At 43.5% G+C, this 23688-nt stretch overlaps 1 protein-coding gene across 5 annotated transcripts in view; it reads left to right on the plus strand.

The window, feature by feature from the left end:
- The window catches only part of ACSL5 (acyl-CoA synthetase long chain family member 5), a 43247-nt gene that overhangs the window by 17335 nt on the left and 2224 nt on the right, over nucleotides 1–23688 (plus strand). For 3 of the 5 annotated variants that reach the window (XM_011231948.3, XM_011231941.3, XM_011231956.3), the window contains 18 exons: nucleotides 393–577; nucleotides 3315–3423; nucleotides 7792–7856; nucleotides 7979–8080; nucleotides 9839–9938; nucleotides 10946–11124; nucleotides 11899–11931; nucleotides 12019–12070; nucleotides 12826–12899; nucleotides 13563–13640; nucleotides 14732–14866; nucleotides 17988–18122; nucleotides 18609–18704; nucleotides 20843–20915; nucleotides 21193–21281; nucleotides 21576–21692; nucleotides 22738–22881; nucleotides 23524–23625. In XM_011231948.3, the coding sequence (XP_011230250.1) occupies nucleotides 422–577; nucleotides 3315–3423; nucleotides 7792–7856; nucleotides 7979–8080; nucleotides 9839–9938; nucleotides 10946–11124; nucleotides 11899–11931; nucleotides 12019–12070; nucleotides 12826–12899; nucleotides 13563–13640; nucleotides 14732–14866; nucleotides 17988–18122; nucleotides 18609–18704; nucleotides 20843–20915; nucleotides 21193–21281; nucleotides 21576–21692; nucleotides 22738–22881; nucleotides 23524–23625 (1839 nt within the window). In that variant the 5' untranslated portion in view covers nucleotides 393–421. Of the gene's footprint in view, nucleotides 1–392; nucleotides 578–3314; nucleotides 3424–7791; nucleotides 7857–7978; nucleotides 8081–9838; nucleotides 9939–10945; nucleotides 11125–11898; nucleotides 11932–12018; nucleotides 12071–12825; nucleotides 12900–13562; nucleotides 13641–14731; nucleotides 14867–17987; nucleotides 18123–18608; nucleotides 18705–20842; nucleotides 20916–21192; nucleotides 21282–21575; nucleotides 21693–22737; nucleotides 22882–23523; nucleotides 23626–23688 lie in introns of those variants that run through there. The other 2 variants (XM_034663283.1, XM_034663285.1) reach the window with 2 other exon arrangements.

Consider the following 23688-nt stretch of genomic DNA (forward strand, 5'->3'; position numbering starts at 1 on the left):
GGGGCTGGGTTCTCTAGAGTTCCCTCCTCTGACTACCAGCTTAGGCTGGATCCGGAATGGCTTTTTCTAGGCCCCACGGGCAAAAAAGAAAAGGGCAGTTATTTTGTAAAATTGTGGAGGAAATGATTAACTTGTTTCCTTTGATCCTTTCTGCCTTGTGGGAGGACAGTCAAGTCACAGGAGTGGGGAATGCATTCTATTATTTTCAACATTGCTAAAGTAAACAGAAATAGAAATTCAGCTGTTAGGTCCAATCCTGGTTTTTTGGAGGGTTAGAAGTCTGTGTATGTGTGTGTATGTGGTGGGGGGGGTCCTTTTGTAAACAACTATCGAGTTAAAATTTCAGCCGTTTCCTCTAACTTTTTCTTTCCTTTTTTTTTTTTTTTTTTAAGGCCTGAACTTCCTGCTGCTATTCACAAAGATGCTTTTTATCTTTAACTTCTTGTTTTCCCCACTTCCAACCCCGGCACTGGTCTGCATCCTGACCTTTGGAGTTGCCATCTTCCTGTGGCTGATCAATAGACCTCAGCCAGTCTTGCCTTTTGTGGATTTGAACAACCAGTCGGTGGGAATGGAGGTAACTTACCAATCCTCTTTTTAGTTTGATCAAGCACAAACTGTAATTCAGGACCTTGGGATAATGCCAGAAGAGGATGGGTTATAGGGTGAGAAAGTAAGCTTTTTAGGTTAGCAGTCACCAGAAAATCTACAAAACTAAACTTCGATTACTGGCATACTTTGCTTTGTACTAAAAATGAAACCACGGCTAGGGTTTATGAAACCAATAATCTAGATCAGGGTTGGTAAACTATAGCTCATGGGCAAAATCCACCTTTTTATGAGCAACTAGCAAGCTAAGAATGGTTTTTACATTTTTAAACAGATATGTTAAAAAAAAAAAAAAAGAAAAGCAGTTCATATGTGTTCCACAGAGCCCAAAGGTTTTACTGTCTAGCCCTTTACAGAAAGATTTTGCTGACCTATGATCCAGATGATAGAGCCAGTGCTTTGGGGGTAGGAGAATGTTTTCACTGAGATACCCAATATCTGAGAATGGTAAAGAAGTTATTTTCTTGAGTTCAATTCTGGCTTTGAGTTAATATCCATTCTTAAAACTGACAGAAGTTGAAGTGGGATTTCCCCCTCAATTCCCCAACTTTCAGCAAATCGTACAGCTTCCTACATCTCCGAGCAAAGGGAAAGCTCCCAGAATGTTCTCCTCATTTTTCATGTTCAGTCCTTTGCAGAGAAGAAAGCATTTCTGTTCCTTTATAAGGCTAAATCCTTCTGATCTTTTCAGGAACTTCTTTCCTCTACCCGGGAATCTTACTCCAAGTTACATCCACTCCCCGCCACCAACACTTTCCCTCGGGGACCATTGCCTGTTCTTCGTTGGCGTCTTCCTCTGCGGCTGATCCTGCTGCTTCAGACTACCTCCTTTCAATCTTCCCCTTTTCCACTGGAGTTCTTTAAAAGTAGTCTGTTAATTTCCTTTCCTGAACTTCAACCCACTGAGATAGGACCATTGCTACTACCATCTCCCCAAACTCCTCTGGGTCACTCAGCACTTACCTTTGAAATTCAATGATTTCTCCTTCAGCCTTCCTCTCAATTGACTTGAGAATTCTTTCTTGTAAAACTCCTTTTTGTCTTTCATAGCATCCTTCAATGAGATTTCTTACTAATTCCAAGACAGGTCACTTAGCTTCTTTCCTCCCCTCATCTTGAGTTTCAGTCTCACCATCTCAATCGTTCTAAAGCAGGGGTTGGCAAACATGTGCTATAAAGGCCAGACAGTGCATTGTTCGGGCTTTGCAGGCCATGTGGACTCTGTTGCAACTACCCAGCTCTGCTGTTATAATGTGAAAGCAGCAGACAATATGTAAATGAATGAGCACACTGTGTAGCAGATGACAAGGCAGATCTGGCCCTAGATTGTAGTCTGCCAACCCCTGTGAAATCCTCCCAGCTGAGAAAATCCCTCCTCTCTCATGACTTGAAATTATACCTAAAATGTTATGACTCCAAAATCTGACTCTCTAGTTCTGATTTCTCCCCAGTCGCAGACCATCTCAGCAGCACTCAAGCTCGACAAGTCTCTTTATGGTGTATCTTCTCCCTCACACACACACACACACACACACACACACACACGCACACACACATGCACACCCTTTCTTATTTTCCCCTCTGCTCTATCTCATCCAGTTACCTAAAATTGAGTCTGAATCATTTTTCCTTCTTCCTTAGTCATCAGCCCATCTATGTAAGCAAACAGACGCTCTCTTCCTTTACTAGACAGGAAACTTTATTGTTGACCCCTGACCTAATGTGACATCTCCCGGAAATCTCCCCCGATGCGCTAGACTAAGTTAGATCCCTTGTTATGTTATGTTACCCTGTCCTTTTTTAGCCCTCATCTCCGTAGTAACTTACATTTTTGAATGTGTTATTTCACCAATGCCCGGTCCTCTCTAGACTACCTCGCGTGAGGGTTAGACCTTGCTTGCGTCTCATCTTGCTGCCCCAGGATCCTCGTCAGGCCCTGATCCTGTGCTTCCAGCTGATATGTCTCAGCACATTTGCAGCTACTGCCCCTTCCTCTAATACCCTGCTCTCTACGGGACAGACAGTGTCCATCCACCAGACTCTGCAACGTGTCTCTTTGCCTCTGTGCCTTTATTCAGGCTAGTCCTTCGCTCTGAATTGTTTTTCTTTCCCTCCCCTCTACCAAACTATAACTTTCTGGCAAATGCTTACTTATCTTCTAAGTTTCTATGAAGTATTATTTCTTTGCAGCCTTTCTACTTAACACAGAATAGGCACATGACTCAGCTCCCAGAATGTACATTTTTATTGTGGCATGTACATCACGATATTATAGTTGTATGTTTGCCCTTTTCACCCCCCTCCACTCCGAAGACTCTCATTCATGAGATGCTGCTGGACAGGAACTCTGTCTTAACTCACTTAGCATCTGTGGTTCTGCTGTACACAGCGTGCGTTTGGGAGATGTTTAAACTGGGTATGATCTTTTAGAGCATAAAACTGTACTATTATCTCTCCTCTCTCCGCATGTGAATGTGTGTCTGCCTATAGGGGTTGGGGGAGATTGCCAAAAACATAACTGTGACAGTCACTGGGTTTCTATAATGTAGAAATACTCCAATTTGGGGGATTTAAAAACTGATCGAATAATAAAGAGGTCATTCCTGTGACCTCAATGTTCAGTATTTATGGTCTCTTCAATCCAGAAAGGTTTGGAAAGTGTGGGAGAGAGTCTGGCTTGGCCTCAACTTGGTCTTGTGTCTTAGGGCGGGGCGCGGAAGGCTGCTTTCCAGAAGAGCAACGATCTACTATGTTACTACTACTCAGACGTCAAGACAATGTATGAAGTTTTCCAGAGAGGAGTTGCTGTGTCTGGTAAGCCTGGCAGTCGGGCCTTGACTGTAAGAAGACTGAGGTGGGGTCTTGTCGCATACCTCTTCTCCCCGTCTCCCTTCTTAAACCCCAGCGATAGTCTGAAGGCAGACGTACAAAGTTCAGGGGACGTAGCAGAGTATCAGAACGGGTGCTGGAAACAGTGCAGGACAGACTTGAGCTTGAAACCCAGCTCTTCCATTTCCAGCTGTGTGACCAGGTACAAAAATCACTTTGCCCCTCGGGGTCTGTCCCTTACTTAACGCAAGGAAGACTTCCCTGTCAAGTTGGTAAAGAGCTGACAATAATGTGCAGGAAGGTGTTTTAATTCACTGGCATATTATATTTGTTCAGAAACAGGACTTACATTCCTTGCGTTTACAGATGCAGAATCTGAGCCAGAATTAGCACTCAGGGCTCCTGACTTCTTATCTTGTCCTTGACCCCAATGCCGGTCCATGTCAGTACTGTTTGGTGTCGCAGAGGGCAATGATCTTTTGTTCTTCCTTAGAAACGCCACCATGTGGACTTTGGCAGGTTCACTTGGAACGTAGGAGGCTTGCTACTTATATCTGTAGTACTGAACACAATGCAAGGTGCATTTCCTTTCAAAATCAACCAGCTTATCCTTCTCCCTACATCTTTTTTCTTGGGTGACATTCTGTCCAGACATAGGTCTGCCTGTGTGACTTTTTTTTTTTTTTTGAAGACTATATTTATTTATTTGAGGGGGGGGAGAGCGCGAGCCAGGGGAGGGGCAGAGGGAGAAGCAGACTCCCCGCTGAGCAGGGCGCCCAACGTGGGACTCGATCCCAGGACCCTGAGATCATGACCTGAGCCAAAGGCAGACGCTTAATCGACTGAGCCACCCAGGTGCCCCTGCCTGTGTGACTTCTTGTCCCTTTTTCCCTTCTGCGCTTTGACTAGGACAGTATCTACTAGCCAACTCCTGTCAAGTGCCAACTATTCTCAGGCTGTAGACACATCTTAGCTGCTTAACCTCCCCTAGACCTTAAGGATTGGTTATTATTGCCTCTACTTTTAAAAATGAGGAAACAGACACTCAGAGGTTTGGGAACATTCCAAAGGCGACAAAACTAGAAAATGTTGCAGCTGATATTGAAATCTGTCTGTTTGACTAGATTGTTCTATTTTCAGTCAGCTCTTAAGGGTTTTATAAAAGTGGTTGCTCCCAGACAAAGCAAGTTTTATCGTAAAGAAACTTCTATATAAAGCCTCCAAAGGGGACTGTACTTGCTGTTTCTGACTCTCAGTCAATACTTATTTAGACTTCCATGCAAATAACAAACAAAACCCAAACCAACCATTAGTTTCTTTATTTTTTGGCAACTTAAGATACTATATGGCTAATAGAACAAACTTTCCTTTGGAATTTTCTATTTTTCAAATTTTTCTGCATTGAGTTTTCTTTATTGTGTTGTTATTGTAACTAGAAACAAGCCATTTGGCACATGTTACGTGGCATATAAGATCCTTCATTTAGAATATGTTTTTCAATACTGAATTACAACTCAACAGAGTGAAAATGGCCTCTCCTGTAAGCAGGCGTGAGAAATAGAAAAATGATACATCTGGTCCCAAGTGGAGATGAATACATCAGCCCTAACATATACTTTCCTTTTCTTTTTTTTAGAGGAGAAAGAGGCAGAAGGGGCAGAGGGAGAGGGAGACAGCAAATCTTAAGAATCCATGCTGGGCATGGAGCCTGATGCAGGGCTTGATCTCTCGACCCTGAGATCATGACCTGAGCTGAAATCAAGAGTCGAACGCTTAACAGGCTGAGCCACCCAGGCACCTCTGCCCTAACATATGCTTTTAACCCCCCCTCAATAGATGGTCTATGTTGAGAATCTGCTATGGATAATGTCTGAAGTATAGATCTTCTAGCACCCCCCCCCCCCCCCCCCCCCNCCCCATGACAGGGATCAGATTTCCACACAGTGAACCCAAAGGATCTTGAACAAAGCTGCTCAGCGGTTCTGCATGCCAGAGTTTCAGCTCTGCTTGGCTTAGGGCAGCAACTTTGCCAAGAAGTTAACTGGTGGGCTTTTTGTAGATGACCCCACCTTTAGAACAGATGGACATCTGAGTTGAATATGTTAATCAAAGGCTAGGCTATTGCCTGGTCAGGACTTAGGTGAAGTAGGCTGACGCTGATTAGGGCACAGAGTTTTAATGAGACTTCATTTGGTGCCCCTGAGAGCCAATTATTTGACTCATTCCTTGGCCATGGGCCTCTGCTAGAACTTTCATCATTAGGGAAGTGATGTGGTGCAGTATGGTTTTTCCACATTTGCTGCCATTTCTTACTGGGTGAGCTTGAAGAGACTGCCTCAGTCCTCCATGATGTTTAGTACCTTAGGGATAACAATAATGGGTTAATGTGCACAGAGAACATTCCATCAGTGGTAGCTAGCACTAGTAAGGAACATTAAGACCAGTGACTGCAGTGGTAGACCACTGGAGGTGTGTTCTCTGGGATGGAGCAGTGGCTGTGAACACCTCAGGAACGGGACTTGGCTTGCCTCTGGGAAAGCTGCAGAGTGAGCTCTCATGCAGCTGTTCCAGCAGAGAAAAGTCCTCACGTTTCCTGTGGGCAGTCTCCTCGTTCATTTTTTAAATATCTCTTTCATCAGAGTGGTTCTGTCTTTCCAGCTTTCTTTCCCTTCTCTTCTGTCTGGAAGGTCACCAATTTGCCTCTGAATTCTTAGTAACTCTGTGTCTGAATGCTTCCTTTTGGCAAGACCTGAATCTCTGTCAGCAATTTGTCTAGAACCTCTAGGTAAAATTTCCTTCCCTCCTACTTTTCTCTCTATAGCTCCATCGCACTCTGGCTTAGCTGTGGGGGCTTCTCGGTTACTTAGCCGGCTCCCTAGCCTAACGGCATCATTGCCATGGCTCTCATGGCTCACATCACTATTTATTCTAGTAAGCAGCGTTCCCAAAATTTAGCTTTCCAGGCATTTAATTCTTCTCTCTTTTTTTTAAAATGTTTTTTATTTTATTATGTTAGTCACCATACAGTACATCCCTGGTTTCTGATGTAAAGTTCGATGATTCACTAGTTGCGTATAACACCCAGTGCACCATGCAATACGTGCCCTCCTTACTACCCATCACCAGCCTATCCCATTCCCCCACATTTAGTTCTTCTCTTGTCAAATGTATGACACAATTGCAAAGATATTGAAGGCAGGTGTACGTGTGTATGGACAAGTGCGTACCTGTGTGTGTGTGCACACAAGTGTGTATATGTTCCTGTAGTTCCTTATGAGCCTCGGTATGTCAGGAGACATTCTCATACAAACGGGCAAAGTACATTAACAGACGATTCGAGAGAGCTAATGAAACAAAGAATAAGGTCCCACTTCAATAGCTGGTAAAGAAACTGAGGCTAAAGTAACTTTTTAAACCTAGCGAACCAGAAGGCATGTGTACTTTGGAGTGTCTACGACTTAGTGTGTCGCTGGTGGGAGAAAAGTCCTTTCTCACAACTGCTCTGCTAAGCAATGTGGTTTGGGGGATCAAAAACGTGAGCTGTTCTGACCACCACAACCCCCGAGCCTGCCCCAACCACAGTGTTTCATTTCAGAGACTCTATTCTAAGAAATGTTCTGAATTTGAAATTAGCAATTTGGAAATACGTATCAGAGCATTATTTCAGGAAATGACCCAAATACCCACAATGAGACAAAGTCACTGCAACAGAGCCCTTCCTCAGTTGGCCATAAAAGGCCACTGAAATCTCTACAGAGAAGATATAATAACGGGAATTTTTATATCAAATGGGGGACAGAAGTAGGATCCAAAATGTATCTGGAATGAACATAATCCCCTAAACCTATACAAAGGAACTATGAAAATCAATATCAGTGTTAATCATAGTGTTTAGGTGATGAAATCATTGACAGCTCATATTTTGATTTTTTCCCATATTTTTTATGAGTATACATTTCTTTTATGATAAGGAAGCTCAATCCCGGATTATCTGATAGAGGTAGGCTGTTGGTGTTTTCTGATGGGCTTCTACTTGTTCACATCATGTGGGTAGTCCGTACTCCTGGTTTTCTCCAGACACCTGTTGCCACGGAGGTCACATATTCCAACACTGAACCATGCTGAATGTTTCAATGCATTTCCTAAATGTTTCAGATGTAGTTTGTAAGACTCTCTCTGCCTTTGAGAAATGAGTACTTACTGCCATTGACTTTCCTTGACACATAGGAGAAGCCTACAACCCTACTGGATTACTCCTCCTTTATGTCTCGTCTCTTCCAAATCCCCTTTTATCTTCTATGATCCAAAGGATCTGCAGCTGGCACTGATTTTCTTTTAATGTCACATTTTTAGACAATGGGCCTTGCTTGGGATATAGAAAACCAAACCAGCCCTACAGATGGCTGTCTTACAAGCAGGTAAGTCATGCCCATGGTTTTGGATAGATTCTTTTGTTACTGTGGTATTCTGGCTAATTTGGTCTCTTTGGGGTCTTGACTGCTTTTTTTTCTCCCCCCCCTTCTCTGTCTCTCTCTCATAGGTGTCTGATCGTGCAGAGTACCTGGGTTCCTGTCTCTTGCATAAAGGATATAAGCCATCACCAGACCAATTTGTTGGCATCTTTGCTCAGAATAGGCCAGAGGTAACCACGCTCAAGTCAACTCCAGAAATGAGTCTAAAGACTTAAACCCTGCCCCGAAGCCAGCACTCTGACGCTTGCTGAGGACTTACCAAAATTATTTAAAGCTCTTCTACTCTTTAACTGTTGTCCCCCTGTAAGGAGTTACAGCTTAGGGCCTCCTTAATCCCTGGTTGAATGCCTAGTGCTCTAAGTTAGTACCCGGATATCTCTTATTTCTTAGCGCGTGATGATTCACTTTAAATCAGTCTCTTTGTTGTATGAGGAAAATAAGGAAGCTATGTGGGGATGGCAAATAAGAGCTTGTGGACATTGTAGAAAGGGGGAGGTATTTGTATTAGAATTGGAACTTGCATGTTGTACTTGAACTTGTCAAACAAGGTACCCATTGCTACTGACACTGGCTGTACCCATCTTTCCACAGTGAAAGCAGATGTTAGACGTTAAGATGATTGGAATGAAGCTTTAGTCAAGTCATTAGACCAATATCCTCAGAGAAAGCCTTTGCCTGCTGCAGAATGGTTGGATGTCCTATTCTCCCTAGAGCCAGTTGCTTAACCAAAACTCTGGGAGGGCACTGACTGTACTTTTAGGTGAATCTGCATAATTCATCTTTGTGACACCCAGCCTGCATAAGAAGAGATATCCTCGACTCTCATTTAGGAACTTAATGTCCAACCTAGTGTATTTGTCTGCTTGGGCTGCCATAACGAAATACCACAGACGGGGGCTTAAACAACAGAAACTTTTTTCTCATGGGTCTGGAGGCTTAAGGTGTCAGCAGGTTTGGTTTCTACTGAGGCCTCTCTCGGCTTGCTGGTGGCGGCCTTCAAAGTGTGTCCTCATGTGGCCTTTCCTCTGTCATCCCTAGTGCCTCTTCCTCATGTAAGGACACCAGTCATATTGGATCAGGGCCCCACCCTTATGACCTTATTTAACCTTAATGACCTCTTTAAAGCCCCTATCTCCAAAAGCAGTCCCATTGGGGGTTAGGGTTCCAACATGAATTTAAGGTGGGCAGGGACACAATTCAGTGCATAACACCTAGACTGAAATTTAAGGCCCACCATTAGCAGGTTCTGACCCACCTCTCCCATTCATTTTGTATTGTTGTTCTTGCCCCTTGATGTATACACAGTGATGTTGCACTATCTTATCTTTGTTCATCCACTTCCTTCTTCCCTGAATGCCTGCCCTGCTTCCATCTCCATAACTAAATCTTACCAGTCCTTCAAAGCCTTGCCCAATTTCCATAACTTTTCCCAAAGCAGTCCCAGATGGCCTTTACCCCACCCCAAAAGTGATTTCTCCCTCCTTAAAACTGAGGCACCTGGGTGGCTTGGTCAATTAAGCATCCAACTCTTGATTTCAGCTCAGGTCATGATCTCGGGGTCTTGAGATCAAGCCCCACGTTGGGCTACATGCTCAGCAGGGAGTCTCCTTGGGATTCTTTCTCCCTCTGCCCGTCCTACCTCCCTAAAATATCCCTTAAAACTAGAGGTTTCTGTACCTTTTATGGGTGGAACTTACCACACTCCACTTTCATATTTTGGTCCTTTGTAATGTAGTTGTCTGTGCTAACTTATCTCTCTTATTTAACTGTACTCTATAGCATTAGCAATGGAAGTCTCTAGGGCCCCCCCGGGTGATTTATTTTAACACAAAGGCATCAAATAAGCATTTGTTGGCTGAATGACAGAAGTGTAATACTCTTCATTTCAAAGTATTCTTTAGTCCTTACTTGAGCTTTTCTCCATACAGTGGATCATCTCTGAGTTGGCTTGTTACACGTACTCCATGGTAGCCGTCCCCCTGTATGATACCTTGGGAGCTGAAGCCATCATACACATTGTTAACAAGGGTAAGACTTTGCTATTAAATTATAACTTGATTGACTTTGCTATTGAATTATAACTTGATTCTGTCTTGATGCTGAGTAATTCCTCAATATCTGCTTTTGTTAACCGACTTGGAATGCTATGCCCAGAATTTGCTGAAGTCTTTCCTGTTCTGTAGTACTGAGGATATAATTTACAAGGAAATTACAAAAAGGCCAAGCACAGATAGAAGGTTCAATGAAACGCTCAAGGTGGCAGAGTGTGACAACAGAGTTTAGAGAGAAGACTACTTACTTTGGCCACACTGGATAAAAGGTCATAGAGTGAGTGACTAAGTTATTTAATTGACTAAATCACTATGAAACCACTGATTTCATTTCCTATTGTTGTAAATCCAAGTCAGTACAGTTAGTCAGCATGTACCAATGTCCATGGTGAATTTGTAGAAAAAATTATCATTGTTAGAGAAACAAGCACAATTCCAATGTTCAAGCAACAACCCGTTCACATATCCAATATCTTACTTTCTGTCCCAGAACTAGTAGGTTAAGTGACTAGACCCATTTGGACTATAGACACAATCACAAGGTTTTTTTTATTTTTACAAACAAGTATCCAAGAAAATGCCAACATGTAGAATCATTAAATGTTTATCTGCTAAAATCCCATTTGTCCCTTCTTTTCCCTTCTATTCCCTATTCCCCTTCTCCAAATAAAACACATCGACAGGACCACACCTGAGTGATCCATGTTTGTTGTCTGTATTCTTAAGCAGAAGGAATTTCATGACTCTAGAAACTGTAAACTGTCTGGGCAGCATGCATGAAAACTATGTGCTTCTGTTTCCGTTAAGCTCATCTATTATCGATGGAATGCTTCAGGATTTATGCATTATAAATCTGATTTGCAGATGTAATCTCCTTTGGGTACCCACTAGCTTTGAAATTTTCAAAAATCTTTCCTTCATTGCAAGGCAATCAGGTGCAGAGCAGGGCAAGAAGGTGACCTCCGGCTCTGTTTCTGCTTTCAGCTGATATCGTCACAGTGATCTGCGATACGCCCCAAAAGGCATTGATGCTGATAGGGAATGTGGAGAAGGGCCTCACCCCGGGCCTGAAAATGATCATCCTCATGGATCCCTTTGAGGATGACCTGAAGCAAAGAGCGGAGACAAGTGGAATTGAGATCTTGTCCCTGTTTGATGCTGAGGTATGTGCCTTAAATTCAACTAAGACCTCGAAGGCTGGTCTGCCACCAGGGACAACGTGCAGGACATCGACATGAGCGCCCGGGCTGCTGTCTGCCGGCAGTGGCAGGAGAGGAGTCCATGAGACTCCTGCTGTGAGGCTCTGAGAATAATTTTCCCTAAAAGAATTCAGAAACCGTGTCAGAGGAGAACAGTCTATGGCCAAAGACTTCTAAGCAGAGCATTTATCAGTACTCAGTTCAGCAGTGGCTAAATATATGGATCCTGGAGGCAGGGGGCAGGGTTCACGTTCCAGCACCACATCTATGAGTTAGGTAACCTTAGGCAAGGTTCTCCACATCTTCCTTCTCCCCTCTGTAAAATGAGGCTGACATTGTCTCCACCTCACAGAGGAGTTGTAAAAAGTTGAATGAGTTAATCTATAGAAAATGTTCAGAATGGTGCCTGCGATGTGGGAAGCCTGGAAATGTCAACGATTTCTGTTATTAAAAGATTTAGTAATGGTCCTAGATGACTGGACCTCGGTAGAATGGGAAGGTTGGACATCTGAAACCTTCCCTCTTGAGGTTGGTGTTCTAGAGCAAATTTATACTCTTTCCTAGGCCTTCCACTGTGCCGGAATGTTGGCTTCCAGGCCTGATCTGGGTTAGAATTTTGGTTCTATTCACCCAGAAAAAGCAGGTGGTTGCATGGAAAAGAGGAGGAGAGGGCTGTATTGGTCATAAGTCTTTCCATCTTAACTAATGGCCTCCTTTTTTGGCTTTCTGTTCATATAGACTCTAGGCAAAGAGAACTTCAGGAAACCTGTGGTAAGTTTTCTTCTGCCCAGATTTGAGCCTTGCCCTATTGAATTCCCAAAACTCTTGGTGGGTTAACCCCTGTGCTTCCCCTTGTAGCCTCCTAGACCAGAAGACCTGAGCATCATCTGCTTCACTAGTGGCACCACAGGTCAGTGTGCTCGATGCTGTCCCCAGAGGCCCCTGATTGGCCAAAAATATGGCTTGAGTCACTGAGCAGGGGTGAGCTGGTAAATATACCCTATAATGAGCCCTATCCTTAGGCTCTTACAACCTAAAGCTTTTGAGTATGGATGCCCCAACAGAAAAACAGAAGTATAAGCAAATGAACATCCTGGGAGGGGTTTCCATGCTATGGATGGCATCACAAAGTCAACTTTCTTCCCCAACCCACCACTCTCTCAACTTGACATCGCCAGAATAGTTTCCCTCAATCAAGGTGACCCAGGGAGAGTTCTACACAGATCAGTGTGTGCCTTCCCCCACCCCTGCAGTTACTTACTATTAGAACTCCTAATAGCTTTTGATATGGCCCATGATGACCTATAGTCATATTGTCCTGTCCATTGTGCCAGTTTATAATGTGATAATTAGGTAATATAGTTAGGTCTGAAGTCTTAACATAAAAACGGCACATGGGGGTTACTTGGATTTTTGCTTTTGGCTGTTGCAATCTGAAATTGTGGCTGTACCCTCTGTGCTAACAGAGGGCTGACAATGTGCTCAGCAGTAGTGTCTCTGGGTGCGTCATTCATCATCCTATACCATTCACAAGAGGACACAGTGACAGGAGAAGCTCTTGGCCCTCTAGAATAGGACCAGTTGAATGCAGCTTCTTCTTTCATAGCCAAAGGCTACCTATTAATCATTTAAAAGATCTTTCTCTCCATGTCCTGTTTCCTACAGGTGACCCTAAAGGAGCCATGCTGACCCATCAAAATATTGTTTCAAATGCTTCTTCTTTCCTCAAGTGTATGGAGGTCAGTGGTCAATTGAAAATGAGGTCCTCATCAAAATATAAATCTGTCATAAGATTTTCCTCTTGATGTTAGAGGAGGCAGAGACATACACAAAACAAAAACAAAAATCATGTTAAAGGCCTGAATGGGGACAAATAGTGGTGCATCTTTGTCCAGAGGATTGTGCGTTCTTAAGTCTTGGTTTTTTAGGATCACTGCACATCTCTATACTCAGTGAAGTTGAAGGGTACCTCTCCGACTTATACAGTGTACCACCTGTACAACTGTGTGTGGCAGTCCTGGGAAGGAGTGGTTCTTTAAAATGCAAGAAAAAATTTTATTGAGATATAATTGATGTAACATTGTATTAATTTCAGATGTACAGCATAATGATTCCATATATATATATATGCACACACACACATATATACACACACATATATATATACATATATATGTGTGTGTTACAAAATGGTCCCCATAATAAATCTAACATCCATCACCACATATGGTTAGTCTTTTTTCTTGTGATGAGAACTTTTAAGATCTCACTTCATAACTTTCAGATATGCAATATGGTACTATAAACTATTAACTGTAGTTAATAGGAGCTGCTTTTAAATCTCCTTTGAAGAGAAAGTTGGCATGAACCCAATGTTGTCTCTTCCTTGTTCTGATCTATAGCATACTTTCAAGCCCACCCCTGAGGATGTGACCATATCCTACCTCCCCTTGGCTCATATGTTTGAGAGGGTTGTACAGGTGAGTGTCCTACGTTCCCAGCAGGTATGTGAAAAGGCAGTCCTGACCTGCTACCTCCATGTTAATTCCACAGGCAGCTACACAACATTTCCAGTCCTTTCTCTAATGGGAAAGCAGCAGGCAGGGAGTGGTGCAGCTGAGTCCTGACCCCCAGCATTACTGCGAACTTGCCGTGAAGCCTTTCTAGTGGGGTCTGGGTCTGTCGGGCAGGGCTGAGGCTTGCTCCCGCCTTCCACGGGGTGTCTGTGACCGGGAAGTCCTAGCCGGAGCTTACTATCTGCTCTCGATTCTGAACGGGGACCGAAAACACCGTTTCTTCTTTTAACTTTTATTTTGGTTAGAATTTTTTCAAAGACCTAGGGTTAGAGAAAAGGAAGCTCCCCCCGGAAGGGCAGAGAAGGAGCGTCTGATCCGGGCGGGATGCTCAGTGTGTGAGGTAGAGCCGTTCAGGGCTGTGCGCGTGCCAAGAGCTGCCCTCCTGTGAGTGGGCCGCGGGCCTTCCCGGCAGTTCTGCGGCTGATCTGAGAGCTGAAAGCAGTGCCGGCTTCCCAAAACACGGGTGGCGGTGTGGATGGAAGATCCCCTCTCTGCTACCCACTTAAATACCTCTTCAGCCAGCTTAGCTGTGGAGGCATGAAATGCCAAAATGAACAGCTCAGTTCCTTGGGCTCAAGTGTTGACATCTGATTAGTAAAATATCAATTTTTAACAGCATATTTTTTTCACATTTTAATGTCTCTGAAACGGAGGTGATCTTGTAATTGTAGGCAGGTTCTAGTCTAACTGCCGTGTTTTCCTTAGTGCTACGTAGTGAACGAGGTCTCTGACAAAGGCCAGCGTCTCAGACTGTCACTCAGCGCTATGGGCAGAGCAGGGTGGGCCCTCAGTCTCACGGTCTGTCTTACCTGTCCTCCCACCTCAGCAGCAGTGCGTTTCCAACCTGTCTTGGGGGTAGGCTCTCAGAGTTCTGGGTATCCGAAATGTGTGGGGAGGCCCCTGGGTGTCAACCTAGTTCTTCCATTCTGTCCAAGACAGGCCCCACCTGGAGGGGACCTTTGGCTCTGAGCCCTGCTCTTTGGTTTTGCTTTTAGACTGTTGTGTACTCTTGTGGAGCCAGAGTTGGTTTCTTCCAAGGAGACATTCGGTTGCTGCCTGACGACATGAAAACTCTGAAGCCCACGGTGTTTCCTGCCGTGCCTCGACTACTTAACAGAATCTACGATAAGGTACCAACCTTGTTTCTGAGGGGCTGGCCCTGAGCTGAAGGACCTGTCTCTGGCTTAGGCCTGACTACGGCCCTTGGGAACTCCATGTTGCTAAGAAATCTTTTCCACTTCCACCCCCTCCTCCCTACAAGCACCCACTTATGGCCACATTCACAAATGCAGCTGTGAAAAACCATAATAAATGAAACCTCCTTCATCTGGGTAAGATCACTTGGACCAGATCTGGAGAAAGAGCTCAATTCAGAGACTTGGGGAGCCCCTCAAAATAAAACTGACTCACTGAGGAGCTGTTACTCGGATTTCCTAACACGTACCAGCTTGCTGAGGTACCAGGTCCCATGGTCAACATTTCATATGCATTTCATCATTTAATCCTCACAAAAACACAGGAAATCACATCTATACTTGTTATTATTTCCAACTTACAGCTGAGGAGACGGAGCCTCAGAGGTTAAAAAAAGAAAAAAAAAAAGCTTGACCAGAGTCATATCCAATAAAGGGGTTGGGCCAGAATCATATTGTCCCAAAGTAGTTAGTTGTCATTGATCACTGTTTTATTTTTCATTAGAGTTTACAACATGGTGATTTTTCTAATTCAATTCAGTCATTTCTCTTGCATTCATTAGCTGAGATTCTTTTATAAAGACACGACAAATATGCTTTCCCTTTATTTATCAGTCTTCAGAATAATGAATTGGTACCTCAGTGATCTTCAGAAATGACCGAGATTTTTCCTTTGTAATATTATGAACTCGTGATTTGCATAGTTGTATGCTTAATCCATGTCAGTCAGTCATTGCGGTGTCCAAATTGTCCCACTGTGGAAGTTGGGGGCCCCATCAAGCTGTTCATGAGTCCTTTTGACATAACTCTGGTAGTTTCTGATAGCTTCCCTGCTTTGTGACATAACATGTCCAGAGCTTGTCTTTAATGTCTCTCACCCAAGTTTTGGATTGTCTAATCCTCCCAAGGAGTCCCTGGAACTGGGATATGAACCCAGGCAAAATAGTAATAGAGTCCGGGCTCTTAACCAGGTGTTTGATCACTTCATAATTTCATAGGCATGGGAGCCCTGGGGAAATAACACATGGCTACTCTTCACATGCTTTGGACACCACCCCTGAGATTCTAGCTCTCCCCTTCACACTTGTGAACCTTGGATACTATCCTGGGGCTTCAGTGATGGGGCAGGCAGCATTCTAGAACACGGATGACCCTGGGACATCGAAAGTGCTGTTTTTAACAGAACTGTTAACAATCCTAACAGCTCTTAGCATGCTATGGAATTATCTGGTGGTTTATGGTTTTTGTTCATGTTGTTAGACATTTTTTTTTTTAAGATTTAGTTATTTGAGAGAGAGAGTGAGAGCATGTGCGTACATGAGCAGAAAGAGCAGAGGGAGAGGGAGAGAGAATTTTAAGCAGACTCCATGCCAAGTGCGGAGCCCAATGCAGGGCTTGATCTCATGACCCTGAGATCACGACCTGAGCCAACACCAAGAGTCAGATGCTTAACTGACTGCATTACCTAGGTGCTCCAGACATTTTTACTTTTTTTTTTCTTTATAAAGCTCACTGTATTTCTTTTTTAAGATTTTATTTATTTATTTGAGAGAGAGAGAGAGCATAAGCCAGGGGGGAGCAGAGGCAGAGGGAGAAGCAGACTCCCTACTGAGCAGGGAGCCTGATGGGCTTAATCCCAGGACCCTGAGATCATGACCTGAGCTGAAGGCAAACATGTAACCGACTGAGCCACCCAGGCACCCCAGACGTTACTTTCACTAGTTTTTTGTGATATGGTAATACTTAAACACAGAGTTTACTTCTGTCACTTATTTTTAAAATGGAGGACTTTATTAGCGTAAGCCTCCAAATTCCAGCTTTTGTTAGTGACTTATTAGAAGGAGATTGTCTTGTGAATAATGAAGATAAATCTCTTAAGGTTGAAAGAGGTATCAGGAATGACAGGATTCTGGCAACAAATGAGTGTAGATCTCGGAGAGAGCTGGTGAGACACTGGTAAAAGGATGCTACAGGCCTGAGTAGATGCCTAGAGCACAGTTGGCATTCGGAGATGAGGTTGAACAGCTCTATTTGGCTGTGGGCTCAGAAATGGAAGTTTAAATATGGAAGGTGCCTGGAGAGTTCTCTTCCAATTTTGAACTGGAAAAGAACCTTGATTTCCTTGAATCTGGCATCCAGTAGGATGGAGTCCTGAAGGCCAGAATATGGGGTTCAGGATTTAATTTTGGAAGTAAGGAGCATTTCAAGTTCTACTCGAAGCTCTCCTTTGGCAGGTATATGTTTGATGGATTAGAGTCAGTGAGGCAAGAATAAGGGAGTCTGGAGAAATAACGTGAGCTTGTAAAATGGTGTCAGAATTAAGCCCAAAGGGAAGAAATAAGTAGAAATTCTGTTGGGTTTTGTATGGTGTGGCTAGAGGAACTTTAATTATAGAGAAAGGTGATATTTCTCCAAATTTAATGTATATAAGCATCAGAGGTATGGAGGCGGTGGGGAGGTGGTGCTTTAAAAAAATCGGGGGGCACATGGGTGGCTCAGTCAGTTAAGCATCTGCCTCCAGCTGAGGTCATGGTCCCAGGGTCCTGGGATCGAGCCCCGCCTCGTGGTTCCTGCTCAGTGGGGAGCCTGCTTCTCCCTCTCTCTCTGCCCCTGCCTGTGCTCTGTCTGTCAAATAAATAAATAAACAAGTAAGTAAGTAAAATCTTTAAAAAAAAAATCAGGTGCCTAGGTCTTTCTTTGATATATTAAATCAAAAGCCCAAAAGATATTGCCCGTTGAGCTGTTTTTTATCTAGTATTCCCAGGTGATTTTGGTAGGCAGATGTTGCGAATTTTGAGGACATGCTTAGCTCAGTTGTCAAAGTTGTTTGCCAAGGACAAGAAATCTAGAGGAGCTAGAGCTCTGTACGTATATTCTCAGTATAATTATGTCTTAGTGTGGCCATAATTTCCTGGAATTGTCATTATTTAGCAATCCAGTTCATGAATGAAAGTCACTTCCTTATAAAGCAAGAAGGCACTATTTTTTGCTCACTGATGAATGGCTTTGGTGAGTATCTCCAATAGGGTTCGAACTAAGAGGAGCTATCATCTTGCAGGTACAACATGAAGCCAAGACGCCCATGAAGAAGTTCTTGTTGAACTTGGCTATTTCCTGTAAATTCAGTGAAGTGAAAAAGGGGATCATCAGGCGTGACAGTTTATGGGACAAGTTTGTCTTTGCAAAGATCCAGGTAGGTTGGTTCGGTCCTGCACAGAGCCTGGCAAATATCTGGGCTTCCTGCTAGCTTATCATGCCTGGCTTTTTCTCTGATGGCTGAGTGTCTCTTTAACGGTGTTTACTCACCTTCTGAGATATTGGACAACTTTGTCATTAAAGGAAATTGGTCAAAAAGCAAAAAAAAAAGATTTTACTTAGGCTCTAGCGCATACTCTTATTCTCTTAGGTGATGTGTTGAGATTATATGTAATGCAAAGGGCCTGAGAATGTAAATTATCTGAGGAAATTTTTAAAAACTGCAGGTCGGGTCCCAGCTATGGATGATAGTGATAAGAGCAGCTAACAATTGAAGTGCTTTTCCTCAAGGCCAGGGCCTATTCTAAGTGCTTTGTAAATTAATTTAATTCTTATACTGGGTAGGCTGCTTTACCCATTTAGCAGTGGAGGAAACTGAAGCCAAGGGAATCGGTTTCAGTGGCTCTTTTTTTCTACTTAACAGGCTGGCCTGGGTGGGAAGGTTAGCTTCGTGGTCACTGGAGCTGCCCCCATCTCCTCTCCGATCTTGACATTCTTCCGGGCGGCACTGGGATGTCCGGTAAGCCAAGCACCTTCTTTGAGGATAGCTTATTTCACTTTTGCACAAGTAAAGCTCACTCTTTAAAAAAGGAAAACGCAACTGAAATACACCATGGAGAAATTCACCAAAAATCTCAACATCAGAAAATAATCCTTTTCTTTATGCATCTGTGTTTAGAAACCTTTATATAAACTGGCATCGGTTCTAAAATACTTATTAAACCATGTCCCATCAACACTGGTCCTGGCCAAATAAAGATCTACATCATTTTAGTGGTTTTGAGATAGTTTATTAGATGCACCTAAGTAACTCGTCTCCTGTTGATGGACACTTAAGTCAATGACTATTTTTTCACTATTATAATCAATGAAGTGATACGGATACTTATGTATCAAATGGTCAAAACACATGGGTTTGCTTTGTATGTTAATGTAGATTATCACGCTTTCTTCCAGAAAGATCTTGTCTTTTTTATACACGCCCGCAAATAACGCATAAGATCTTATTTCCCTACATTTTTGCCAGTGTCAGGCTTTCTCAGTCATTTAAATCTTAGCCAACCAGATGCATGAAAAATCTTAGTGCAGTTTTGTTTCTTTTATTAACACCGAACATCTTTTCTGTCACTTATTGGCACTTGTATTTCTTCCATGAATTACTCTATTACTTTCTTATAAAAAATGGCTGAATGATAATTGGGTTCTTCTTCACATTGCTTCTAAGAGTTCATACAGTAATTTTATTAATCTTTGTTTCGTTAGAAATATTTTTCCTAGTCTCATCTTTTTGCCTTGTGGATTGCTCAATAACAGTTTCAAATGTTTATGTCATCAAACTGATCTTTTTTATTTGTTGTTTTTGAATTGCTTAGACAGGACTCCCTGACTCCAGTATTCCGTAAGACCTCTGTCCTTCATATTTTCTGATACTCTTATGGTTTTACTTTTTTCTAATTCAGTCTCTATTCCATCTGGAATTGAGTACAAGTGCTTGGGTGTGGAAATTCTCCTCCCCGCAACCCCCCAGCAGCTAACTAGCTCATCCACTAGACCAACATGCACAGCACGAGTAAAACAGATCCTTGTCCTCACCACGTCCTCTTGGGTATAACCACAATCAAAAAGAGATTCTAAATTGATGCCAAGGCCAATTGGCATCTTTCAAATTAGCTCCCTCTTGGCCATTCTTAATACTTTCATTTCCCTCAGCCCCTAAAACCAATGGATCAGTAGTAGGTCTTGTTGCCACAGCCTTCCCAGAAATGCCGCCTTCTCCGTCTCTACACAGTCTGCCTATCACAGCCCTTCCCCCACTGCAGTTGCTGAGGCATCGGTTTGCCCCGCCAGCCTCACTCCTCTCTCCGTTCAAGATTATCCTCTACACGTGTTGCATGGTGCGCTGGGTGTTATACGCAACTAATGAATCATCGGACTTTACATCAGAAACCAGGGATGTACTGTATGGTAACATAATATAATAAAAAAACATAAAAAAAAAAAAAGATTATCCTCTACACCAGGGGTTGGCAAACTGCAGCACAGGCCAAATCTGGCCCATTGCCTCTTTTTAGAAGTGGAATTTTAGTGGAAGTAGCCATACCCGTTCATTGATGTTGTCTACAGCTGCTTTTGTGCTCCGCTGGCAAAGTAGTTCCAGCAGAGCCCAGACACCCACAATGCTGAAAATATTTACCATCTGGTCCTGTAAAGAAAAAGCTTGCCAGCTGCTGTTCTATATCACAGCTGGAGCTATTTGTCTTAAAAAGCAACCACCACAACAACACACCAAAAAAACCTTGCAAAACAAAACCCTGCTCCCTTTCTTCAGTTCCTTCAGAAGTGCTTCACTGCCTGGGCTATAGGGCCGCTGCCTCCGGGTGTCACTTCACTTCACAGCTCGTGTTTTCCTGTCAACTTGAAATGCTCTTTTCTGAAATACAGTAGAAATTTCTATACTTTGGTCTATTTCTGGAGGCTTTTGGTTTTTGAATGCATCCAAGTTGTAAAGATTTTGCAGCTCAGACATGGGTCGGAGGTATTAAGACACCAAGTGTCTTCCAACCTTGAGAGACCTTGCTTTCCTCATGTCTTGCCATAGGGCGTTACCGCTCAGGTTTTGTCTTGAGTAAGTCTCAGACCCTTCTTTGGTTTCCCCAGGTGTTTGAAGCTTATGGTCAAACAGAATGCACTGCTGGCTGTACATCCACGTCACCTGGGGACTGGACATCAGGTAGGTTCTCCACCTACTGGGTGGGAGATGCGGTGGTTGGGAGAAGGGTTCTACCTGAACGAGGGCTTAGGTGAGATAACCTCAATGCTCTGGACAAATGTGGCAAACGCCACACTCAAGTTTCAGTCCAGACATTTCTATCTTAGCTATCCAGCATTGGCACCAGGTAACTTCTCAGTCTTTTTCTTTGAGAGTCAATCCATAAATATCTCAGAAATGTGCCTGGAATTATCACTGTTTCATGGTTTCCCAGCTGAATTAATGTGGTGTATTCTAGGGCACGTTGGAGTCCCCCTGCTTTGCAATCATGTGAAGCTGGAAGATGTACCTGACATGAACTACTTTTCAGTGAACAATGAAGGAGAGGTGGGTAGGTTGTGCTCTGTCATCACACCCAGACAATCACATTAGAGATGTTTTGTCAGAAAGACCACACAGCTGTGAGCAGACTTGGGTTTGACTCGAGATCTTTAACAAGGAACTGAACATCTGTGAGCCTTACTTTCCTAGCCCCTGCAACAGGGACTAAAATCTGGTGGTGCTTCCACTGTAGTGGGAGCCATTGAATGGTTTAACGTGGCAGCAGGTGCTTTGTCAAGTGCCCCTGCTGGGAGTTGCAATCTTTGTCACTTTTAGCACCCTGTGCTGTCTTCTGTGCAGATCTGCATCAAGGGCAGCAATGTGTTCAAAGGATACCTGAAGGATCCTGAGAAAACCAAGGAAGCTCTGGATGAGGACGGCTGGCTTCACACAGGAGACATTGGCCGTTGGCTCCCGGTGGGTGCTTCTTCAAAATTTCTGGGAGCCTCTGTTGTTGGACTGAAGAGAACTATCTGCTTATAATATGCAAAATGGGCAGAGATGCGAGTAGATTAATCAGCTAAGGCAGCCGGAAAGGTTAGGTCTGCATCCTACCTGGCTTGTAACATCCTCATACTACAAAGAAGAGAACAATACAGCTGAAGAACCTAGGTGGGAGCTCTGTGTTCTAGTCCCAGCTCTCAAAAGGACCAAAAATGTAACTCTGAGTAAGTTCCCACACTACAGTGACAGAGGGCCGTGCCTTATTAGTCACTCCCAGATAACGTCCACTAGGCTGAATTGAAGACTAATTTGTGGAGTCAGCCTTCTTGATGGTTCCATGGTTGGTTCAGTCTGTTGTCCCACTTAGGGTGTGATCATGTGGATTGTATTTGCCATTTGTCCCAATTCTACAGTTCAAATCCCTAAGAACCTGAGCTCCTCAGAACTCATTAACTCAGAGAAATGAAGCTGCAAATGACCTCTGGCGGCTGGTCAGAGCCTTCCCCCGCCCTGCTTCGGCCCTACCAAGCACAATTACTGACTTGCTTGATTAGCATTAGGACAGTGAGGCTATCTCAGCCTGCTCCAGGATCAACAGGAGTGATACATAAAGGGGAGTCGAGGAGGGGGAGATCTAACTAATCCAGAAGTCTTAGTAAAGATAACTCCTTTCCTATTCCTGAGAGTTCTGGAAAACACTCAGAAATTAAGTTATTGGAAATTCAGAGCTGCAAAGTTTCTTCACTGGATGAGGCAACCATTTATACAACTTCAGCAGGTCCTGGGGATTCTTTCTGAGGCTGTACCTTGACTCTCCACAAGGAGAAAACAGTATAGGCAGACTCTTGCTGGAAGTTGCTCCCCTACCCTTTCCCCAAAGCCAACAAAGAGAAATGAAACTTTGCTCAAGAGTCTCTAGAGAGATCAAGTTTACAGAAGGAAAATGACTTTGCCACTCTATCCACTGACATCACCCAGAGAGCTCAAAAACACTGATGCTGTTCTCTCTTTCACATAGAATGGAACTCTGAAGATCGTTGACCGTAAGAAGAACATTTTCAAGCTGGCCCAAGGAGAATACATTGCTCCAGAGAAGATAGAAAATATCTACGTCAGGAGTAGACCCGTGTTGCAAATTTTCGTGCATGGGGATAGCTTACGGGTAATATATTGTTTTAACAATAGCCATTTTCAGGTACAGGCCGTACTGGCTCTGATAGCTATAGGAAATCTGGATAGGGCGGTTTAGGATGAGAAGATTTGAGCTTATAAAGCTGAAGAAGGGAAGTCACACTCCAAACCTCAAGGCAATACATATGTATAAAAAAAAAAAATCTTTTAACTATGATGGAGTCTGTGAACAAGTCAGTAGAATTGTTCTAACCATTTTTCTAAAGGGTAGCCATTCAGTAACAAAGGGCCCCACGTCACACTCAGTTCCCACTACAGTGGGAGTTCCTCTGGCACAGTGGAACTATTTTATACATACTGTGCTTAAATTTAACTTTTGGGATGTGGGTGGGGGTTGGCCAAAGATAGGCCAGGGATGCTTTAGGCTTAATGCTGAATACCATTTCTTTTTGATTAATCAAATTTGAATAGAATATTTTTGTAAAAAGATATTGAGTAGGAAAATGGGATCAGAATTCCATGAGGGTTTGAAATACATGGTGAGAGAAGAGTGTATGGCATATCAAACTGAGGTCTTGGGATGTGCCTATTACAATGCTAGAATCCTGCTGTCTTCATCCAGTGTGGGACACCATTATCCTAGCTCTCACATGCCCTTGTTTCCCTTCTATAGTCGTCCTTAGTGGGAGTGGTGGTTCCTGATCCAGAAGCGCTGCCCTCATTTGTAGCCAAACTTGGGATTAAAGGCTCCCTTGAGGAACTGTGTCAAAACCAAGTAAGTCTCCCTTAAGAAAGTTCTATGCACACCCTTGGGGCCCATGACGGGAGAGCAGAAGCC

The sequence above is a fragment of the Ailuropoda melanoleuca genome, chromosome 6 (assembly GCF_002007445.2).
Source record: "Ailuropoda melanoleuca isolate Jingjing chromosome 6, ASM200744v2, whole genome shotgun sequence".
Taxonomy (NCBI): domain Eukaryota; kingdom Metazoa; phylum Chordata; class Mammalia; order Carnivora; family Ursidae; genus Ailuropoda; species Ailuropoda melanoleuca.